This window comes from Chanos chanos, chromosome 5, assembly GCF_902362185.1.
Source record: "Chanos chanos chromosome 5, fChaCha1.1, whole genome shotgun sequence".
In the NCBI taxonomy this organism is placed as follows: domain Eukaryota; kingdom Metazoa; phylum Chordata; class Actinopteri; order Gonorynchiformes; family Chanidae; genus Chanos; species Chanos chanos.
In genome coordinates, this window is record NC_044499.1 from 9,504,246 (window position 1) to 9,523,763 (window position 19,518).

The window sequence follows — 19,518 nt, forward strand, 5'->3', positions numbered from 1 at the left end:
TTCTTCCTTTCTCACTCACTCGCTCTCTCTATAACACCCACTTTTACAAAACGCTTAAAAGAAGTCCTTCCTGAAAATGTTCTCTCTCTCTCTCTCTCTCTCTCTCTTAGTGCTGTCAAAGATTTATGACGTCCCACCACAAACGCATCTCTTAAATTACAGGTCTGAAGTTCCTCAGTGACAAAGAAAGGCAGAAAAATACTCTAGCTGGGAATTATGATTTATCATGCCATCCTCTTATTGTTTGTGTGGTCACTTCTACTCGTTTAGTGTCACTGGTGGAACGATTCTTTGTCGTCCTGTTCTCATCTCCCATATTTCGTAGCCTTTGTTTTTTTATTTTGTTGGACATGTGGAAAGAATTACCCATGACAACCCTCCTCTGGCTTGTGGTGAGCTTTCTTTAATTCCTTATGATTTTATTTAATTTGAGGTTTAAAATCAGTTCAGTTTTGCCCTTCCTATTGGTGTTGAATTCATTACTCTAATCCAGCTATGGCACATTATAAAAGCATTTCATGGAGGCTTGATTTCATATGGATTTCATTTACATTTTGATTAATGTGTAGTAACATTCCAACTGCTCTGTAATATTAGAAAACTGTCCTGGCAAAATCGGGCCTTTTCTCTTTTTTGTGCCATGCTCATCCCAGTATCACACATTCATAAATGAAGATCTTGACCCAAACTGGCAATGTTTTCTTTTGTCCTATGAGAATCTACCATCGTCTGATCTGCTTCATACGTTTTTCATACTGTCTTTTTGATTTACCATATAATACAGTCATAACATGTCACGCCTTCTGTGTCGAGTTCATCTTCGCAGCTTCAAGTCGGTGCAGTAGGTGTGTCTGGGCTAATGTGTTAAGGGTCTGTCGAATTGGACAGAACGTAGCTGAACTGGATCCATCGTGTCTGAGTTGGGTCTGAACTCATGGTGCTGTGTTTTGTGTCTGTCCCCACCCTTATGAGCCAAGTGTGACAGATGCTTGTGTTTTCCAGGGAACGGGATCAGATGTCACCCAACAGATCATATATCAGACCATACACACGCACACACACACACACACACACACACGGTCTCCGGCTAGTTTCCAAAGAGGGATAACGTGGCATGTTTGTTAGTATGAGAGAACGGAGGCTTAGGAACAGGATATTCTCGTGAAAAACACTTCAGTGACATTATAAAGAGTCTGTTACCACTTGAAGGTTATCATTTTGCATAAATACCATCAAACGTGTATTTTAGAATGGAGTTATAGTAAATGTTATGTTCATTCATTAAAATATACCTCCTGTGCTTAAATGAATCAACCTGAAATACAAGCACAGACTGACAGCTGATCTGAATCAGCTTAACCTGATTCATGAGTGTCTACATTGTTCAGTACTGTAGACTACTCTTCTCTAAGTGAAGATGATAATATTAACAGGCCAGAGGCTAAGTGCAAGTGACTGGCAGATACTGTAAGCAGTGTAAGTGCGCTGGTACTTATGAAAGACTGTGGGCATCATAAATCATTGAGACAGAGATATAAACATGCAACTGGAATTGGTCCAAAAAAAAATCCGTCACTAGTCATAATGTTGGATAAGTGTGTCCTTCCGACCCAAATATGAGGAGTGATTTGACTGATATGAGAGACGAAAAGAAAAGTTGTAAAGATCAGAGAACGAGAGGTGGTCAGTGGCTGTGCTGTGAGGGAGTGTGTGTGTGTGTGTGTGTGTGTGTGTGTGTGTTTGGGGGTGGTGGCGGAGACTGGTGATGGGTAGTGTGTGGTTGGTAGGGAGGGTGGGTTGGAAACAGGGATGGGGGGGGGGGGGGGGGGGTGTTACGCCGCAGGGCTGAACATGGTGGAGGGTGAGAGATTTGCTAGGCCACCCAAGTGGTAGAAAAACCTGCATGTTTGCTGCTGACCCCTGCACATTAACAGAACACTTCCTCAATTTGTCTTCTGTGTTCTTGAGGCACAAACGAATTTCCTCTCGTCTTCACTGGGCTTTTTAAGACACTGCATCCCCCATGCCTCCCTCCAACTCCTCACGCCCACCTTCAACACACACACACACACACACACAACAATTAGTACTTTTTAACTGCTACTCAACAAAGGCAGCATAGAGGCAGTGTGGGCTGTGTAGGCGAGTAACCTCTAAAACATGTGAGACACAGTTTAGCAGCACTGAAATGAACTATCAGCTGGATCATCAGTACCAATAGAACAGTCATTCAATAAAGCTTAAGCCGAGCGGAGGCTATCATTTGTTTTCATTATCCCACAGTGTCCGCGATACAAGATTTTTTTTTTTTTCTCTCTTTTGGATGTCTGTCACTGACTAACAGAATGCCTTATTGAATATATCGACAAGTGTGCGGTATCGTAGTCTATTTATTCCAGTTAAGTCTGACACATATTTATCACTTTTTAGGAAGACACAATTACAACCCATTAGATAACATGACTTATGGGCATATTTGCCAGGATTCTGCTTCTTTTTCCCCTTTGACTGTTGTCATTGGCCAACAGTAAATGATGGATAGGAATACTGTAGTCTAGAATATGAATGCATTGTCTAGACACGAAGAAAGGCTGGCCAAGACAGATTCTTGTTTGATAACCACAGTGGATATTAAGATATGATTAGTTATTTTTTTGTGAAGTCTATAATCCAGTTTTTCTTTTCAATTTAGTCAAATATTATTCAGACTATTCTTTTCAACATGATTAACATGGTCTTAAAATAAGATTAAGTAGCGTGGGGCTCCATAGTAGTGGTCCGTTAGGTTATTCTATTCTATGTTTTTTCTTTTCTTTTTATTTTTTTGTTTAAAACAAAAGAACCCCTTTACCATACCCCCAGATATAACCCACCATTATATTTCAATGTTACTGACTTGATAAAAGCCTTCTACAGGAATTGAAAATACATATTTTCATTTTCACCATCAAAGCTAGCCTCTCGTTCTGTTGAGAATTGAACACTGATCGTATATAACCAATGAATATCTAATAAATAAATAAATAAACAAACAGATAAACAAACATATAAGTTCCTTGCAGAGAGCTAAGAAAACAAGAGGTCTGATTTCATCTTGCCACCTGCTAGTTTTCCTCCAACAATACCTCTGTTTAAGGGCCACAAACAAAGCCGCCTGAAAAAAAGAGTTTTTTAAGGGAGCCATTCATTACGATGACAAAGGAGAAAAGAAATACATTATCATAATTAATCTTATCTGTGGTTGTGGGTGGCAGGTCTTTTCCTTTTGGGACTGACAGACCTTTACAATACCAACATGTACACATCATTGTGTCACAAAAGACTTTGGGGGCTAGGAATATTTTAAGCTTTGTAAACATTCGCAAAACAAGTCCTGAATGTTAGCTAGAGGGTAGTGTCACCCTATGCCTGTTTAAAAATCAAGATCTTTAGCCAGAGATTGTTTGAACACATTTTTCTTACGTTCTTTAGATACCCTGGCTTATTGTCTCAACCTTATTAGTATATGGTAGAAAAAGGGTTAGAGTATAAATATTATCTACATCGCAATAACTATCTGTTTAGCTTTAACTGAGACTGAATTTATATATTATTCAATTTATATAAACAAAATCTGTATTCTCTCTCAGATTTTACTTCCTGAATGTATATGACTGTTGCGTGTAAACTTAATCCCTCAGTTCATCTCTTACTACCATTAAACATTGTAATGATGTTGTAATGATAGCTTTTACTAGACAAATTGGGCCTAGTCACATCTGTGATGTTCATGGACTAAGGCAGAAATAAACTATACTAATACAAATCAGGCTGCTCCTGCAGCTATCATCATCATCATCATCATCATCATCAACAACAACAACAACAACAACATTTTCATTTTGTGACTCGTAAAACATTTTCATTTTAAGGTAGGTTACGTAGACCGGGACAACGAAATATGCCCTTAGTTACATGTACGGTCGATGCACTAGGGGTGTCCTATTCTACTATTATGACTTATTTATGTAGCGTACGCAACATGAAGAGTCACCAAACCGATTTTAAGGTTGAAGCGGGCTTTCGCATGGCACCATTGCACAGTGTTCATTTACTCATAACCTGCTTCGACTGTTAATATTCCCCCCACAATTTAAACTGAAATTACACCACTGAATTAATCAAAGCCTCCTACTGATTATTGTTTCTGTCCATCATTTGCTACTCATTAGCCATCCTTTCAGAGTGAGGCTAACCGTGTCAATCGATTCGTTTTATGAAGACATGCAAGAGTGGAACTCTGATAAATAAACACATACATGTTCATTTGCATGGCCGTCCAGTTGTTCAGTGATGAGTGAGCGCTAGGATTACTTTGTAGGCTACTTTAAGATTGCCTATGTACAGAACGGGGGACGAGCTGTGGCAGTTTATGTTTGGGGGGCCGTGTGATGGCAGATTTCTGGACACCGCATGGTCATCTCCCCGGTTTATTTATCCAAGGCCTCTAGACCTCGGGCCGGACCTCCCTCAGTTTGTTAGGCTTAAAGGGGCCCCCTACCGCACGGAGCAATTCCTCACATTCCACATTAGCTCCCATTTCCAGCTGCTTTTACCCTCATCGAATTAAACAAATTTGAGAAACTCACTCAGTCCTGCCACTGCATACACGCATGCTCCATAAGTCAATATTAACATGGGCACGTGTAAGGTTCCCTTATGCCACATTCTCCAGGTTTCTGTGCCACGTAAAACGCGCGCACCTATCGGCTAGACCAAGTAGAACTGAGGTAATCTTTATGAGTTGCATTGCAGGTTGTCAGGTAGCCATTACATAACAACTCTGGATAAAAGTTGTAATAAAGTTTCGTTAGAATGTTTACCCTTATACGTTTCGCATGTGTTCGCTACAAATATGAAACTCTTTGTTTCTAAAATCCTAAAACTAGGGCTATACCGTTTTGTCTGAATCCGCTGTTCTGGATAGAGTAGCTACCTCCGAAAACATAACTTGTTACTATGTTTCTTGTTGCAGACTATTAAGATTACTCCTGTAGTTTTGGTATGATATGCTGTCTATTTGTCCGCTCTTTTAAGCCTTCAAGAGAAAGTTTTTAGGTGTTTGCCTCGAGTTGTGGAAGAGAGGTGACCTGTTGCCTACCTGTAGTGAGGGCGTGTTGCAGGTCAGAAACACTCAACGAGATAATGCCCGGTAGGTACTGGAGACCTTCACCTCAAAAGAGTTCAGGCAGTCGCTTCCTGAACACTCTAACTTCTGTAGCCTGGTGTAGGTCAAATTTCTTTGAAATACACGAGCTTTGTTCATATTGTCATCACTTTGGATCATACGTACAATAACATCTCGTTCCCAGTGTTGTTAATTACAAAGCGTTGGAAACATTAAAAACCGTTATCTGTTCCAAGGCCATGCTTAACAAGACTCTGTCCCGGAAACTCGCGTCTCTTGCGCTGAACATGTCTGTACAAGCTGATGAGATCAATGGTATAGCCTTACGCCATATCTGAATTTCATCAGGCAATGTGAAGGAACAAGTTACCAGTCTTCACGGGATTTACACTATCATTCACATTTCCTCTTGCTTCACTTTTTGAACGATACTGGAATTATGTAGTCTCGAGCTATCGTTATGCAGTAGTTATAAAAGTTTTGCCTTACAAGTAAATTGTGTTGTATCAGTAGATGGCATGTGTGATTGCTGCTTACGGATTCAGGCAATTGGGAATGTGCAGAGCAGGGCAGCAGTATGTGCTGTGCTGGGTTTATTGAAAGAGTTCCTCTCACTGACGCCCCCTTGCACTCCCCCCTCCCATCCGTGATTTGAAGGGCTGCCTGGGTGGTCTCCCTCTCTCTCCACTTTGGTGAGCTGTTGCTTAGCAGCTAATAATAGGAGATGTTTGCAAAGTAATTTGCCTCTTCCTCGGCCAATGAGAACCAGAGCACTTTTCCATCAAACCACCCTTTTCAGGATTTGCAAAGAGGCTACCTTCTCCAAATGTTTCTGCCACAGGATCAGAGGCAGACTAAGGAATCTGCTCACGACTTTCCTCTGGTTTAAAACGTGTTATAAGCTATCAGGACGAATGAAGACCGAAGGACCTATACGGATTCGCGCACATAATGTTGGAATGGAGTTGCAAGACTTTGGCTCAAGGAAAGACTAGTGAAATTTCTTCAAACTTTTACCCGGTGGATGCGCTTATTCTCTGTATTGGATTATTATCGCTTCTGCTGAACTCGCAGTGTCTCTCTTTAACTTTTTTTCTGTACTTCGTTTTTTCGTTTGGACTATGGCCTCGGATCTCAGTGTCCCAGGGGCCGGTGTTTTTGGAGATTTACCCCCTAGTTATACGCGTTCCCCACCGGCTGTGAACTCAGATCTTCTACGAAGACCCAGTTACTGCCACGCCGCTTTTGCGTTAAAACAGATTTCAAAGGTGACAAAATTTTTCGACCTGAACTTGTATCCTAATACTGTGTTATCTCAACAATTTCTTCTTCTTTCAACACATAGGCGCTTGGAAATATCCACATTACGATTCATTCTTTTAAATGCAGGCTATAACTCAATCATATAGCTAGGCTACGGGATAACTTTCCTTAGAAGAAAGACTACAGACAGAATGAGCTATAGAAGAAAACACTCGCACAACTTTATTGTAAAGATGCACTGGGAGCATTTGTCAACTTAATGTTTCCTCAGAAATTTCAAAGAAATGCTTAACCGGAGCGTGAGTTGACTACAACCAACACAACATGTGAAACCACAAGCTCTGATAGTTCGTTCCATGAATGAGGAGTGTTTTCATTCATTTCAGCGTTGTAGCTACAGTAGATTTGTGCGTGTTTTAGATTTCACTATTAAATACGCTCGTCGTGTATCTTAGTGCTGTGTTGAAGTGCCTGTGAAAGTGTACAATGTTCGAGCGTTTTATTTGACAATGCGGAGGGTCTTAGAGAGGAATTCACTGATTAAGTTTTATCTGACAAAGCATCAGTGAACCGCATGAACATTTGGATATGTGTCAAAACTCCGATGAGTGAAACCAAAACATTTCCAGTTACTGTAGCAAGTCTCACCGGAGTTTCAGGATCATTCGTATCTCAGTTGCAAGCCAGTAATGATTAGAGACTGGCGTTTAGCTACAGTAAGAGTTTTCCATCAGTATGGGAATCTAATAGGCTACTTTTTTTGTTTGTTTGAGGAATTTTCTAGTAATCAGCTAGTTCATAAGAGATTCAACCTGCAGTATTTCTACTTCTGCCTTGATTTCAGTGTCGGAAATCGTTACTAACACTGTATTAAATTTATGTCCTCACATTGATTTATTTGTTGACTGTGCTAGCAGAACTCATTTCATCTGAATAGCTAGTATTCAGTCGTAGTTAGCAGGCTCCATTTAGTCAATATAATACAAATATAAAAAAGAATGAAACTGAAAAGGAAGGAGTGAGACATCTTACAAGCATCTACAAGGTGAACAACAAAAATGGACTGTAACAGACATCAGCACAATTGCTGTTATCGTGGAAGTTCTTTTGAATGATTTGTCAGAAAATATGACATTCACCTTTTGTAACAATAGCAGGCTTCTTTGGACAGTCTCAGTGCTTCACCAGGATATCATTTGTATACACTACATGAGACTGTCACAGTTTATTATTTAGTGTGGTGAAGTTATAGAGTTTAAAATCTATCTTTGAGGTCTCTCGTATTAGATAGTGGGACAGGCAATTGTCATAAGCCAACTGGGAAGCTCCAATCCAGTCAGCTGGCCAGAGAAGGGCTTTGAGTGTGATAAAGCACCACTACACTTGATGTCTGACTCAGAGTCAACACGTCAGAGATCAGACAGTGTTGTAATGGAAATACTCACAGCTATGGGAGTTGCACAGAGTTTAGTCCAGGTTACAAGAGATAAATAAGGAAGCAAGTGTTTAGAAACATGTGGTCAAACTGTATCACTTCGCAGTTCATCGACGTTCACACAGTGACTTTCTGGTGCTTTAAAGAAGTCTCATCCATGTTCAGGATGTATTAGCAATAGCTTCTAGTGCTTGTTGTTAATTCTGTTTGTGAGTAGAAATACAGTGCAATACTAAATCCTAAGATTGTTTCCTTATAAAAAAAAAAAAATAGCATAAGGCCACACCAGTGGTAGTTGCTGTCTGAAATGTCAACGCAGTCCTTAGTCTGGTCATGGCCTGATTTTAGCACTGATCTAAAACAGCATCATTGTACATGTGAATAAGTGTTCCTCTCTTCCTCTCCTCTCCTCCTTGTGTCTCAGGGGAAGGCAGTGGGGCAGAAGGCTCCGTTGTGGATTCGGGCGAGATTCCAGGCGCTCCTCTTTTCTCTGGGCTGTCACATCCAGCGACACTGTGGAAAAGTCCTTTTCATTGGACTGCTTGTGTTTGGTGCCTTGTCTGTGGGTTTGCGGGTTGCCGCCATCGAAACGGACATCGAGCGGCTATGGGTCGAAGGTGAGTCAACAGAGCTTTTTTTGGGGTTCTGGGCATCAGGATGTGTGGCCTAAAAGTGGGGTGGGTTTGTGAGGGGGGGGGGTGCAGAATGCGTCCGTGAGCCAAATGTACTTGTTTGTGAGCATTGCGTCGTGGCGTCCAGTCGTGCGGGGTCAGGAGGACGACTAGGCACCATCTGACATTGCCCGTCATTGCTTTTGATAGCTGGCTATTTTTAGGAGAGGCTCTGTCTCTCTCTCTCTCTCTCTCTCTCTCTCCATCTATCACCCCTCAAACAAGCTGGCAGACATAGAAAATGGATTAGTAATGTCACAGTTTACGAATCACCACCAATGCGAGTTCTAAGTTGGTAGCTCAAAAAAACTTGCCATTAGGGGAAAAAAAAAAAAAAAGTCTCGCCTTACGCTAAAGCCTTGAGTTTACTCATGGTGTGTAGTCGCGTTCTCTTTGAACAGACATAGACCGTGCACTCAGGAATTTCATATCTTCTGTCACGCACAAGTAGCATTCTTTTTTTTTTTTTCTTTCCCTCCGTCTTGCATGCAAGCCTTCTCTTGCTCTCTCTTCCCATCAGGCTGTATTGTTTGTGATGGATGCCTTGCTTGATTTTTTTTTTTTTTTTTTGACGTCCTTTCTACGAGCCGCACTTATCTGTGCATTTTCAGGCAGCTTTATTTGGTTTTCACACTGCCAAATTCCTTCTAAGCCCCCTAGGCTTTGGCCGCACTGTTGATCCCCTGCACAGATGGGCTGTGTGAATCGTTAGCCATCTTTGAGGCTCTGCCCCTCCCCCTCCTGCTCCCTGTGTGGTCCTTAACTATTCTTGGATTCCATTCAACAATAAAGGCACCCCCTTTCCTTCACCAAAAAAAAAAAAAAAAAGTGAATACAGCTGAAGTTTACCCACCTGTTTCACACACACACACACACACACACACACACACATACACATGTACACACACACACGCTATACTCAGTAGGGGAGTCACACAAGTTTTTTTTTGTTTCTATTCTATACATTCTATAATGTTGATTTTCATTTTAACATTAAAATGAAGAAAGCGGTTAGGTGTCTGTGCAGTAACAGTGGACTGACTCTTTAATAACAGAGGCCTGTTTAAAAGGTGTTAAAGTTATATCAGTGATACACAAACGTCTGCCACTGGATAAAGTTGAGAACCAGTGAATCACTGAATGTTTAGGATGGTGTGGAAAGCCCAAAGGTCTTTTCTCGTAAGTACATAGTAGTGAGTCATAGTGTAGGAAGTTGTCAGATATTGTCACGCAGTTTGTGTTTAATGTAGAGCAGACATTAAGCATCAGACTTTGAGAGTGAAATGCCAAATAGCTGAAAAGCAATGCTGTGCCTTTAAGAGGCAGTGCCCATGTTTCTAAAGTTTCTGCCTGCGTTGTTTCCCCCAATAGCCCATTGACAAAGCTGCTCTGGGCTGAATGGAGAGTAAGTGGTTTGGTAACAAGGAGAGGTTAGTTCTCACACACATATACACACACACACACACACACACACACACACACACACAATGTCTCAAACACAATGAAAAGATAGTAGTAGTTTTAAGCAAGCTCAAACGTTCATTTAGAATGTCTCAGAAAAGTCTGAAATATTTTCAATGCAGTGTAGGCCTGTTATGTTTGGCTTGCCTTGCAACATAAATATTCTGCAATTACTGATTACTTATCAGAGTTTATCAATAGTCAACTTATCATTTTTTAATTGATATTCGTGGTCCAAAGTAGTCATCTAATAGTTTTGAATTTAATCCAGTATGTTAGCATGACGTGAAGCACAGAGCAAATAAAATCATATATTTCAGCTCGCACGTGCCTCTCTGTTTACGTTGTTTACAAGTGTGGTTTATTTCAAAGTGTGTTTTACAGTCTTGTTTAGATTTTTATCTCAAGATAACACACACAGACGTAAATAATTGAAATATATTCTCAGATAATAGTACCGTAACCATCCCCATATTCGGCATCAGGCTCTCCATTTACCGTGCCTTCACCGTCTGTGTTTTGAATGCGGTCACAGTAAATCAGGTGTATCTAAATGGTTTACTCTGTGACCGGGAGCGTTGCACGTTTTTAAGCCCCTCCCCCCCCCGTACGGCCCGTCCTCTCAAGGCCCCCGGGCTCAAGGTGCCATAGGAGAGAACAGGCACACACAGGCTGGTCCTTCTTGAGCTCACACTTGCCCAGCTGTGCATTTGGGAACATATGCCCCCCATCATTTACCCTGAGGCAGTAACTATCCCCCCCCCCCCACCCACCCACCTCCTCTTCAGCTTTACCCCTGCCCCCCCAGACAAATGTCACTCTGGCCACCTAGTATGGATGTCCTGAGGACCACCCGGGCATCTTTAATTGCTTCCTCCTTCTCTCACGTGAGAAAAGCAGCATCTGTGTGACAGCTCTAGAGAGGCTATGTGTGCCTTTTTATTTTGTATGTTTTTTGTCTTTTTGCTTTTTTATCCCTTGATACTGCTTTGCAGCGTTTCTCTTGTAAACAGCGTCTACAGTCAACCAGTCTGAAGTGCAGAGTCACTAATGTGTCTGATATGATGTAATGTCCTTGAGAACACAGCAGCCAGCTAGCTCTCTCTCTCTTTCTCTCCCTCCCTCTCTCCCTCTCTCTCTCTCTCTTTTTTTAAAAAATAGAATTAAACAGTGTCGTAACAAATTTTCTTTCACCAAAAGTACGTGACAGATCGGCTAACTTGTTGAATGACATGTTCTTGTATCGTTTTTCATCTCTTGCGGTCGAGATTCCCTATCACTTGAACTGCGAGAGAAACAAATGACGTTGAAAGTTGTTACAGATAACAGCTGGCGGTAAGAGATTGGTTGCAGGCTTTCAGTGGGGCTGAGGGAAAATGTGGCCTAGCGTCCATTCAGGGGATAATAAAGTGTAGTGTAGGGTGAAGAGGTCAGGGACGGGAGGGGAGGAGAGAGAGAGAGAAAGAGAGTTCACTTTTTATACCTTTATATTCTCTACTGTTCAAATCAAATTTTCTCTTGTTAAGTGTCACATTGCATTGAGAAATCAGTCAGGACTATTGAGAGATTGGGAAACAGATAGTGTCTTTGATCAAGCCTTGGAATTATTTCATTTGAACTTCATCCAACCAGAGTGAAAAGAGAGAGAGAGAGAAAAAAAGAAAACAGCCATCTTGTTTTAATAGTATAGACGCTCTTATAGAGGTCATGATTGTTTCACTGTGGTGGAATTTCAGACTGACAAAACTGCCCATCAGAGCAGAGGAAAAAAAAAAGAAAAGAACAGACTATTACACGCTTTTGTTAGGTGGGCCTCCCAAATCAGGTTTTTAGCAAATTAATAGTGATTATGAGAAGAGAAAAAGAAAACTTCAGAAAGCCTATGCTGAACATCGTGAATAGCAAAACCTTTTTAAACAGAGAGAAATGTTTACGTACATGTATGCGCCCATGAGTTAATTTTTCTCATCCATCTTGACACAGTTTTTTGGAGGGAGGGGTGCTTGACAGACTTGTACACAGAGACAAGCTGTACAAACAGTACAGGGAGGGTGCTGGACCGTGCGGCTAGCAGACCTCGCTATGGTTTATAAAGCCGCTATGGGGGAGAGGAGCAGAGAGAGAGAGAGGAGTGAAAAGAACATATACACATAGCATGAATGACCAACTCCAAATGCTGAACAGTAGGTACTTCCTTAGTGAACTAGCACAAACCCTGGCTTTTGCAGCCGGGAAACATGTGGACCTCTTTCTGTGTTTGGAGCAGTTATCTAAACAAAAAAAAAAAAAAGCAAGGTAAATGCAATAATTCATTAAAAAATACACAGTCTTCCCAGTCTGAGTCTCTTGCTTTAAGAGAAAGAAAGCTCTGTGGGGTATTATTGGAGGTGAATGGCAAGCCGCAGTACCCCACCTACATAAATAAACTCTAACTGCTGAGACTCAGACCTCACCAGTAGAAAGAACAAACAAGGCTAGAGTCAACCTGGGTCAGTCGAAAATGTTTATTTCAGACCCCTCCTCCTCCTCCTCCTCTTCTGACTCCCAGCCCCCCACCATCCCACCACCACCACCACCACCACCACAGCCCGGAGCTCCAACCCTCGCGCGTTTAAGAGTGGCCGTGTCCGTGGAACACTCGACGGAACAAAAACCTCCTTTTCTCCCGCACTTCACCCCTCAGAGCCTCTAAATCACACCGCTTGTGTTTCGGAGTTATCTTAACGTGCGTTTCAATTGGTATTTGACACAAAAAAAAACATACATGAAAGCGAATACAAATTTGACCCTTTGAAAAAAAAAAAAGATTATTTAAAGATTATTATTATTTAAAGATTATTATATGTTATTGATCTCAGATGATGTAAAGATTTTCTTTTCTTTTTTTTTTTCGGTGTCACAGCTGCAGTATTGCAGAATTTGGATGACACCATCTTTAGTCAGTGCAGTAAGTCAGTGTTTACAGTGAGACAATCACTTGTTGATTAGTGACACTCTAGCTCCACAGGCTTTGCTCTGCTGAGACGTGTGTTTATATATTTTATCTAATGTTACTTTAGCTGTGTTGGAGGCTTCGAGAGGAGAATGTGTGTGTGTGTGTGTGTAACTGTGTGTGTGTGTGTGTGTGTGCGTGCGTGCGTGCGTGTGTGTGTGCGTGTGTGCACGTGTGTATACTGTCTAGACCTCCTTGGTGCTGTTTCTCTCTCTCTCTCCAGCTCTCTGTTTGACTCATTCTGACAGTTTTTCTGTCCTACCATGAGAGATCGCTCTCTTTGATCTGCATTAAATAAAGTGACACCAGTCACCTTTTGGGGGATTTCTCCAGTTTTTTTCTTTTCCTGTGCAACACTGTTTTCCCCCTTTTTTACTTTACAAAAAAAAGAGAGAAGAAAAAACATTTTCTTGGTACTTGGGGGGAAAAAGAAAATGGTCCTTGGCCTCAATAAATTCATTTCTGGTGTGAATGAGACCAGTAATGTGGAAAAATTTTGCCTTTCAGCATGGGATGAATGTATGTTTCAACCACACATTAAGCCGCATTAGCAGCCAGTGGACTGCCTAATGCGGGCATTTTTCACCACAGCCAACACTAGGGATGATTAGCATAATTAGTACAGCCAAGCCTATACATATGGAAATGGAAAGAGCCGAAATGCCAGCATCAGTGGAAATTTATGTCAATGCTGACAGAAGTATCAGGTCTGAATAGATCGTAATTGAAGTTTAGTAGTTTTGTCTCACGTTTTTTTTTTTGTTTTTTGTTTTTTTTTAATTCATTTACAGATTTTCTCTTCAAAGTTCATCTATCTACATTGGTCACCCTCTTATTTTTACTGGTGAATTGGTGAACTTGATAAAGATATACTGGATGAGAACATACACACACACATTGACCCTTACAGGCATACACACACAAACACACACACACACACACACACACACACACGCATAGGGTTTCTATAGATAAGGTATGAAGCCAACCCGCCCTCCCTTTCTCCTGCATTGTTTCATTTGCTGGGAAAGTCTGGGACCATTTGCTTTTGTTGTGAGTTTCTCTCTTTATTTTTTCCTGTTTGTTGGGAAACATCTGAAAGACATTGAAAATGAGAGTGACAAAAGCCTGTATGGAGTCTCTGTGGCCTGTAGTTTCGGTCCGTGAGAGAGACTGATGTGGAACAAGGTCCATCTGCCACTGTATTCGACGTACAGTCTGATGGAGTAGCACGAATGAAGCAGTGAACTTGAAGAATTACTTTTGAGAGAGAAAAAAAGACACTTGAGCCAATTCTACCCTTCTCGTTTTCATGGCGTGTCCCCCCCCAAAAAACCCCTGATAGGTTTGTCCACCTGAAAATTGGTGTTTGTGTCATCCAACGTGTGTACATGTGGGTGTCTGTGCACGTATGTGGGTGTCTCTGCACGTATGTGGGTGTCTCTGCGTACACACTGGCACCCAACTGTGTATTGTGTATTCTGGGTTTTACTTGGGTGGCAGAAACAGGTAAAAATGTCTCTTTCAGCACTCTTCCTTGTGGGACTTCCTCCAAATCAGCATGGTTCCTTTCAGAGGCCTCTTAATCTCACTAATCTGGCCCACAACACTTTGAAGGTGGCCTGGTCTAACGGAGAGAGCACTGGGGACCCTGAGCTAGCTGCTGAGCATTGGCTCAAGCTTCAGCTCGCAACTGTTTCAGCCTTTTGCATTGTGAGAGGTGCCTTTGTGTGTCAGATGCCAGTTAGATCCATTCTGCCGGACTGATTACATTACTCGGGCGTTTTAACTTAGACGCTGTAAGACAAATCATCTCCATGACACCTTCGTTTTCAACGCGTAGTTTTATTTAAACTCTCCGTAATCCTCTCCGTAACATTAAGCTAGTTTCCAAAAATGTATTTTTTAAAAAAAAACCAAAAAAAAAAACCAAACTGTTTTGATTGTGAGGGATTATGTCATTATAGCACACTGTCACTTTTGCAGTTTCAATTAGAAGTTGTCACTAAGGATGTTCAAAATGAAAACAGCGAAACAGCGTCAAAACTGAGATTGAGACGCGTGGCGTTCCACGCTGTGTTGTAACCAATTGTCTGGGTTACACGGCCTGTGCTTATGTCAGTAACCTTTACAGTACGACTTAGCGGTGAGGAAGAGCGCGGAGTCGTTTGAGGTCGGGCAAACTAGACTCGGAGTGGACATGAGTGAGATTGGAGCTGACAGGGTCCAGCAGTGGCCTGACACTGGGGAGCATGGGCGAAGGGGGGGGCTCCATCTCTATGGTTAATGACATGTCACTTTCCATACTGCCCACTGGGAGGGAAGGCTCTCACACCAAACCCTTTCGCTCGCCTGCCCCCCAGGGTTGGAAATCTCAAGGCACTTCCTACCATTGTCTCCTTACACAGGAGACCAAATCCAGCAAGGAGTAATGGGCTTTAATCTCAAAACGCACAGATTCGCTCTTAGCTTTAGCGCGAGCGTTTGGAGAGAGAAGGTGTTGACTGGAGCCCGTTGTGTGATGCGTATGTTTACAGGAAAACTGAAAGCTTAGTCACTGCATTCTCATAGCGAAAAAGACAGAGTGGGTTTAGACCCACCTCGTGGATAATTGACCTAGGCTGGTGATGTCACCCTCAAGGCTGTGAATAATGAGGAGGGAACAAAGGAGTAGTTTCACTCCAGAATGGAGGAGCTGTGTGTGGAGGGAACTGAATTATCAGTACCCAAAAAAACCACTTATAAAACCACTTGATCTGAACTGTTTGATTTTTTTTTTTAAGCCATTGGTTTTATAACACTAAGGCAGAGACAAACTGCTTCTAAACAGCAGTTTGTTAAGTTATACTGTTGAACACAGCTGTTCAAAAACCAGCGGGAGCTCTTTTTTTTCGGGTTTGTGTAGAAACCCAACGCCGAGCTAAAAAATCGCGACGGCGGACAAAAAAACAAAACAAAAAAAAAACCCCATCTCGTGTAGACCTCAAACACAGATACGGTCCCCTCGTATAAAAGCCTGTTCCTGTTGTGTCGTGTTCTTGGCTGTGAAAGTATTTGCGCGCCTGTCTCTTTAAGCGTGCGGCAGCGCCGAGCAGAGCTTCCATCTGGAGGGTGGCTGAGAAGAGCAGTGACTGAACGGCGGGGCCCACTCGGGCCTCTAGCTGGGTGGTCCAGATGGGAGGAACGAGACACAAATAGCTATAATTTACTTCAGGAGCCCCTGTAATTACAGGCCCAAGGATTCAAGCTCAATTCCTGCAGATGCCTGAATGCATTAAATATGAACACAGCGTCTGAACACCGAAACAAAAGTGTGTGTGTGTGTGTGTGTGTTTGCATTTGCAAAATGGGTTTGTTACTTTTGAGCGGACGTGTTCAGATCGTTGAGGTGTGAGGTGTTTTGACATACCACAGCTCTTTGGAAAGCTGGAGCTGCTGTGTACGTCGAATAGGGAACTAGATATTTTGTGTCAGACCTCCTAATCCACGGTAAAAAACACATAAAAATTGTGGGTATTATTATGTGACAAATAATTCACTGATCTGTAACAACAACTGTCTTGTTTCTTAAAGTGACACACAAAAGCTCCTGAGTCTCGGGCACTCCTGTACTAGGTAGCGTCATTCCAAAAAAAAAAAAAATGTCTTTTTTGAGCTGAGAGAACACTGTAAGGGATTTTAAACCCACTCACAACTTCAGGGCTTTTGCTTCAAGGCAGGAAGAACACAAACACGCTCTCTCTTTCCCTCTCTCTCTCTCTCTCTCTCCCTCCCTCTCTCTCTCTCTCTCTCTCTCTCTCTTGCTCTGTGCCTGTCTTTTTTCTCGTTACAAGTTTGTAGGTGTACAGGTAGGGCAATGTGTCGTATTAGTGAACGAGGTGGCTCGGTGGTCTTGGTGAGCTCTCTGCAGGTTTGCCATGATTGCGTTGGGACACGGGTGGGGGGGGGGGGCGCAGACGGGGGGGGACGGTTGTGATCTGGGCCTCTGCGTCTCTTACGCCCTTGGCATGGCCGCAGATACCCCTGCACGCTCTTTTCACCCACCGCCTCCGTTAATTAGGGGGCTGGACTCCAGAGTTTCCTCTGCTCTCTTTGATGCTTTTTTATCCGTAGCCCTGCATACCACATGAACGGGGTTTCTGCCTCTCCTCCTCTCCTCCCCCCAACCTCCAACCAAGACCCCACCACCAGGAGCTTTCTTTTTGTTTTCCTCTGTTCTGTTCCCTTCTTTCTTAGCTCACTTTTCTCTCCGATGGCTTAGCTCCGTGACGTTGGAAAAGCACGATTTCAAACGCGGACACTAACCAGTCCATCCGTCTTGCCGGGATTTTCGGCAAATGGTTTTGGACTTTGGAATAAAAGGGCCAGTCATAGACCGCTCACATGACTGGAAGCCAGACGTAGTGGTCTGGGCAAACAAACCCGAGCGCCTGGAGATTGGGCTGCTGCACCAGCACCCTTCTCGGATCTGCCAAGAGGGTTGGGCATGGAGGGTTTTTTTTTTTTTCTTCTTTTTTTTTTCTCTCTCTGACACACATCTGTTTTGCAGGATGTACCAATGAGTAGTTTTGACTCATTTCTGTTGGTCAGACCTGCCAGTGTTTGAACGTGCCCTCTAAGAACCCAAGGTGGCACGAAAATAACAATAAAAAAAAGGCCAACGTTGGCCGAGGAGTCAGCGTGTGTCGGGACTGCGTGTTCCAACCACCCACATTTGTAGAATTTATGATGGATGTGGTTTTGAAGCCTGTCTCCTACCCTCGTGTGACAGGCCTAAGCTGTGTTATATACTTCACCAAGCGCTCTTTCTCTCTTTTCTTGCCAGAGACATGTATTTGACCCACACATCTGTTTCTGGGGTTAGATGCAAAGCAGACACATGCGGGGATTAGAAATGTAGAAACTCAGCTTAATTGTGACATTAACCTCATTCGTAACAGGGATGAGGGTTTTCTGTTACTTGGCGAGAAAGCGATTTCTACAGAGCTGCCATTAACCGCAAAGTATGGAGTCTTGTAAGCCGCCTCATTTGCAAGAGAAGATGTTTCAGCAGTGTTACGGAGGATACGCTGGCTGTTACTTTCTCCAAAGGGAACAAAATGATCTCATAAATTTCCTGTTATTGTGAATAAGAGATCACTGACACAGTTTCTTACTCTTTTTTTCTCTCTTTCTCTCTCTCCCTCTCTCTCTCTCTCTTTCTCTCTCTGTTGTTCTCCCCATCTCAGCTGGCAGTAGAGTAAGTCGGGAGCTCCGATACACAAAGGAGAAACAGGGAGAGGAGTCAGTGTTCACCTCACAGATGCTCATACAGACACCCAAACAGGAAGGAACCAATATTCTTACCCAGGAGGCTCTGTTACTGCACTTGGATGCTGCGCTATCAGCCAGCAAAGTCCAGGTGTCTCTTTATGGAAAGTGAGTACAGCTTCTCGGGATTAACATGGATCTTCACTAGAGTTCTGTACACAAACAGGGATTCTGACAGGAATGTGTTTTAATATGGAATGGGTTTTCGTCTCCACAGATCATGGGATCTTAACAAAATTTGCTTTAAATCCGGAGTTCCGATTATTGAAAATGTTATGATTGAGAGGGTAAGTAAGCAATTGTCCTTCCTCAGATTTTTTGTTTGTTCATTTCACATCGTTAACCATTCTATTATATTGTTGTCACGTGTAGTTATAACTATCATGACATATTTTAACAATCAGATGCTCTACAGGTAATCCATTGTGCATTGTTTACACTTGCATTTACATTTAGGGTGTGTTTTTCTCCTTACATTTTCGTAACAATTCTTCCAATGTCTTTACAGATGATTGACAAGCTTTTTCCGTGCATGATTGTGACTCCACTTGACTGCTTTTGGGAGGGTTCCAAGTTACAAGGAGGATCTGCCTACCTGCCGTAAGTACACCGCTCGTTGTCTGTGTGTACGAGGGGACATGCACACCTACCACATGACCAGCCAGTCAGGCCTCATTCTTACTGAACTGGACCCAGGAAAAGAGAGAGTCAGTTCTGTGACGTTAGCCCCCGTAGTCACGTACGTGTTCTCGACCTCCCCTTCGGGGTTCCGCACGCTCGTGCAACGCGAGGGCCGCGCCTCGAAGCAAATGCGGCGTTGGCAGCGACAAACTCCCACATCAAGCCTTGAGCAAAAGCTCCGTTTAGGCTGTTGATAGGCCAAAGCCTGGCTCAGTCGTCGCCTCTGCTGGCCCTGTCATCAGAGTGCCGGAGGGGAGGGAGGGACAGATGGATGAAGGGGGGGGGGGGCATTGCAGGACTATCCCAAACACCCAGTACACTCCCCCCCACCCACCCAGCTCCCCCAAATACCACATGGCCCAGTCTGAGGAAGCCCTCCATGGAAAGGGGACAGAGAGAGAGAGAGAGAGAGAGAGAGAGAGAGGGAGGGAGGCTGGAGATGGCTGCTACTGGGTGGGTGGGAGGGGGAAGGGGAGTAGGGAGCCTTTGGGTCAGACAATGGTAAGCATTCTTTCAGTTTACGAGTGAGTGTCCATCA

The 19,518-nt window shown here is 43.0% G+C and overlaps 1 protein-coding gene across 1 annotated transcript in view; it reads left to right on the forward strand.

Moving 5' to 3' along the window:
- Nucleotides 1-6,288: 6,288 nt before the first annotated feature.
- ptch2 (patched 2) overlaps nucleotides 6,289-19,518 on the forward strand; it is a 30,559-nt gene continuing 17,329 nt past the window's right edge. The window contains exons 1-5 of the mRNA XM_030774378.1: nucleotides 6,289-6,435; nucleotides 8,290-8,482; nucleotides 18,218-18,407; nucleotides 18,517-18,586; nucleotides 18,808-18,899. Of these exons, the coding sequence (XP_030630238.1) occupies nucleotides 6,289-6,435; nucleotides 8,290-8,482; nucleotides 18,218-18,407; nucleotides 18,517-18,586; nucleotides 18,808-18,899 (692 nt within the window). The remainder of the gene's footprint in view (nucleotides 6,436-8,289; nucleotides 8,483-18,217; nucleotides 18,408-18,516; nucleotides 18,587-18,807; nucleotides 18,900-19,518) is intronic.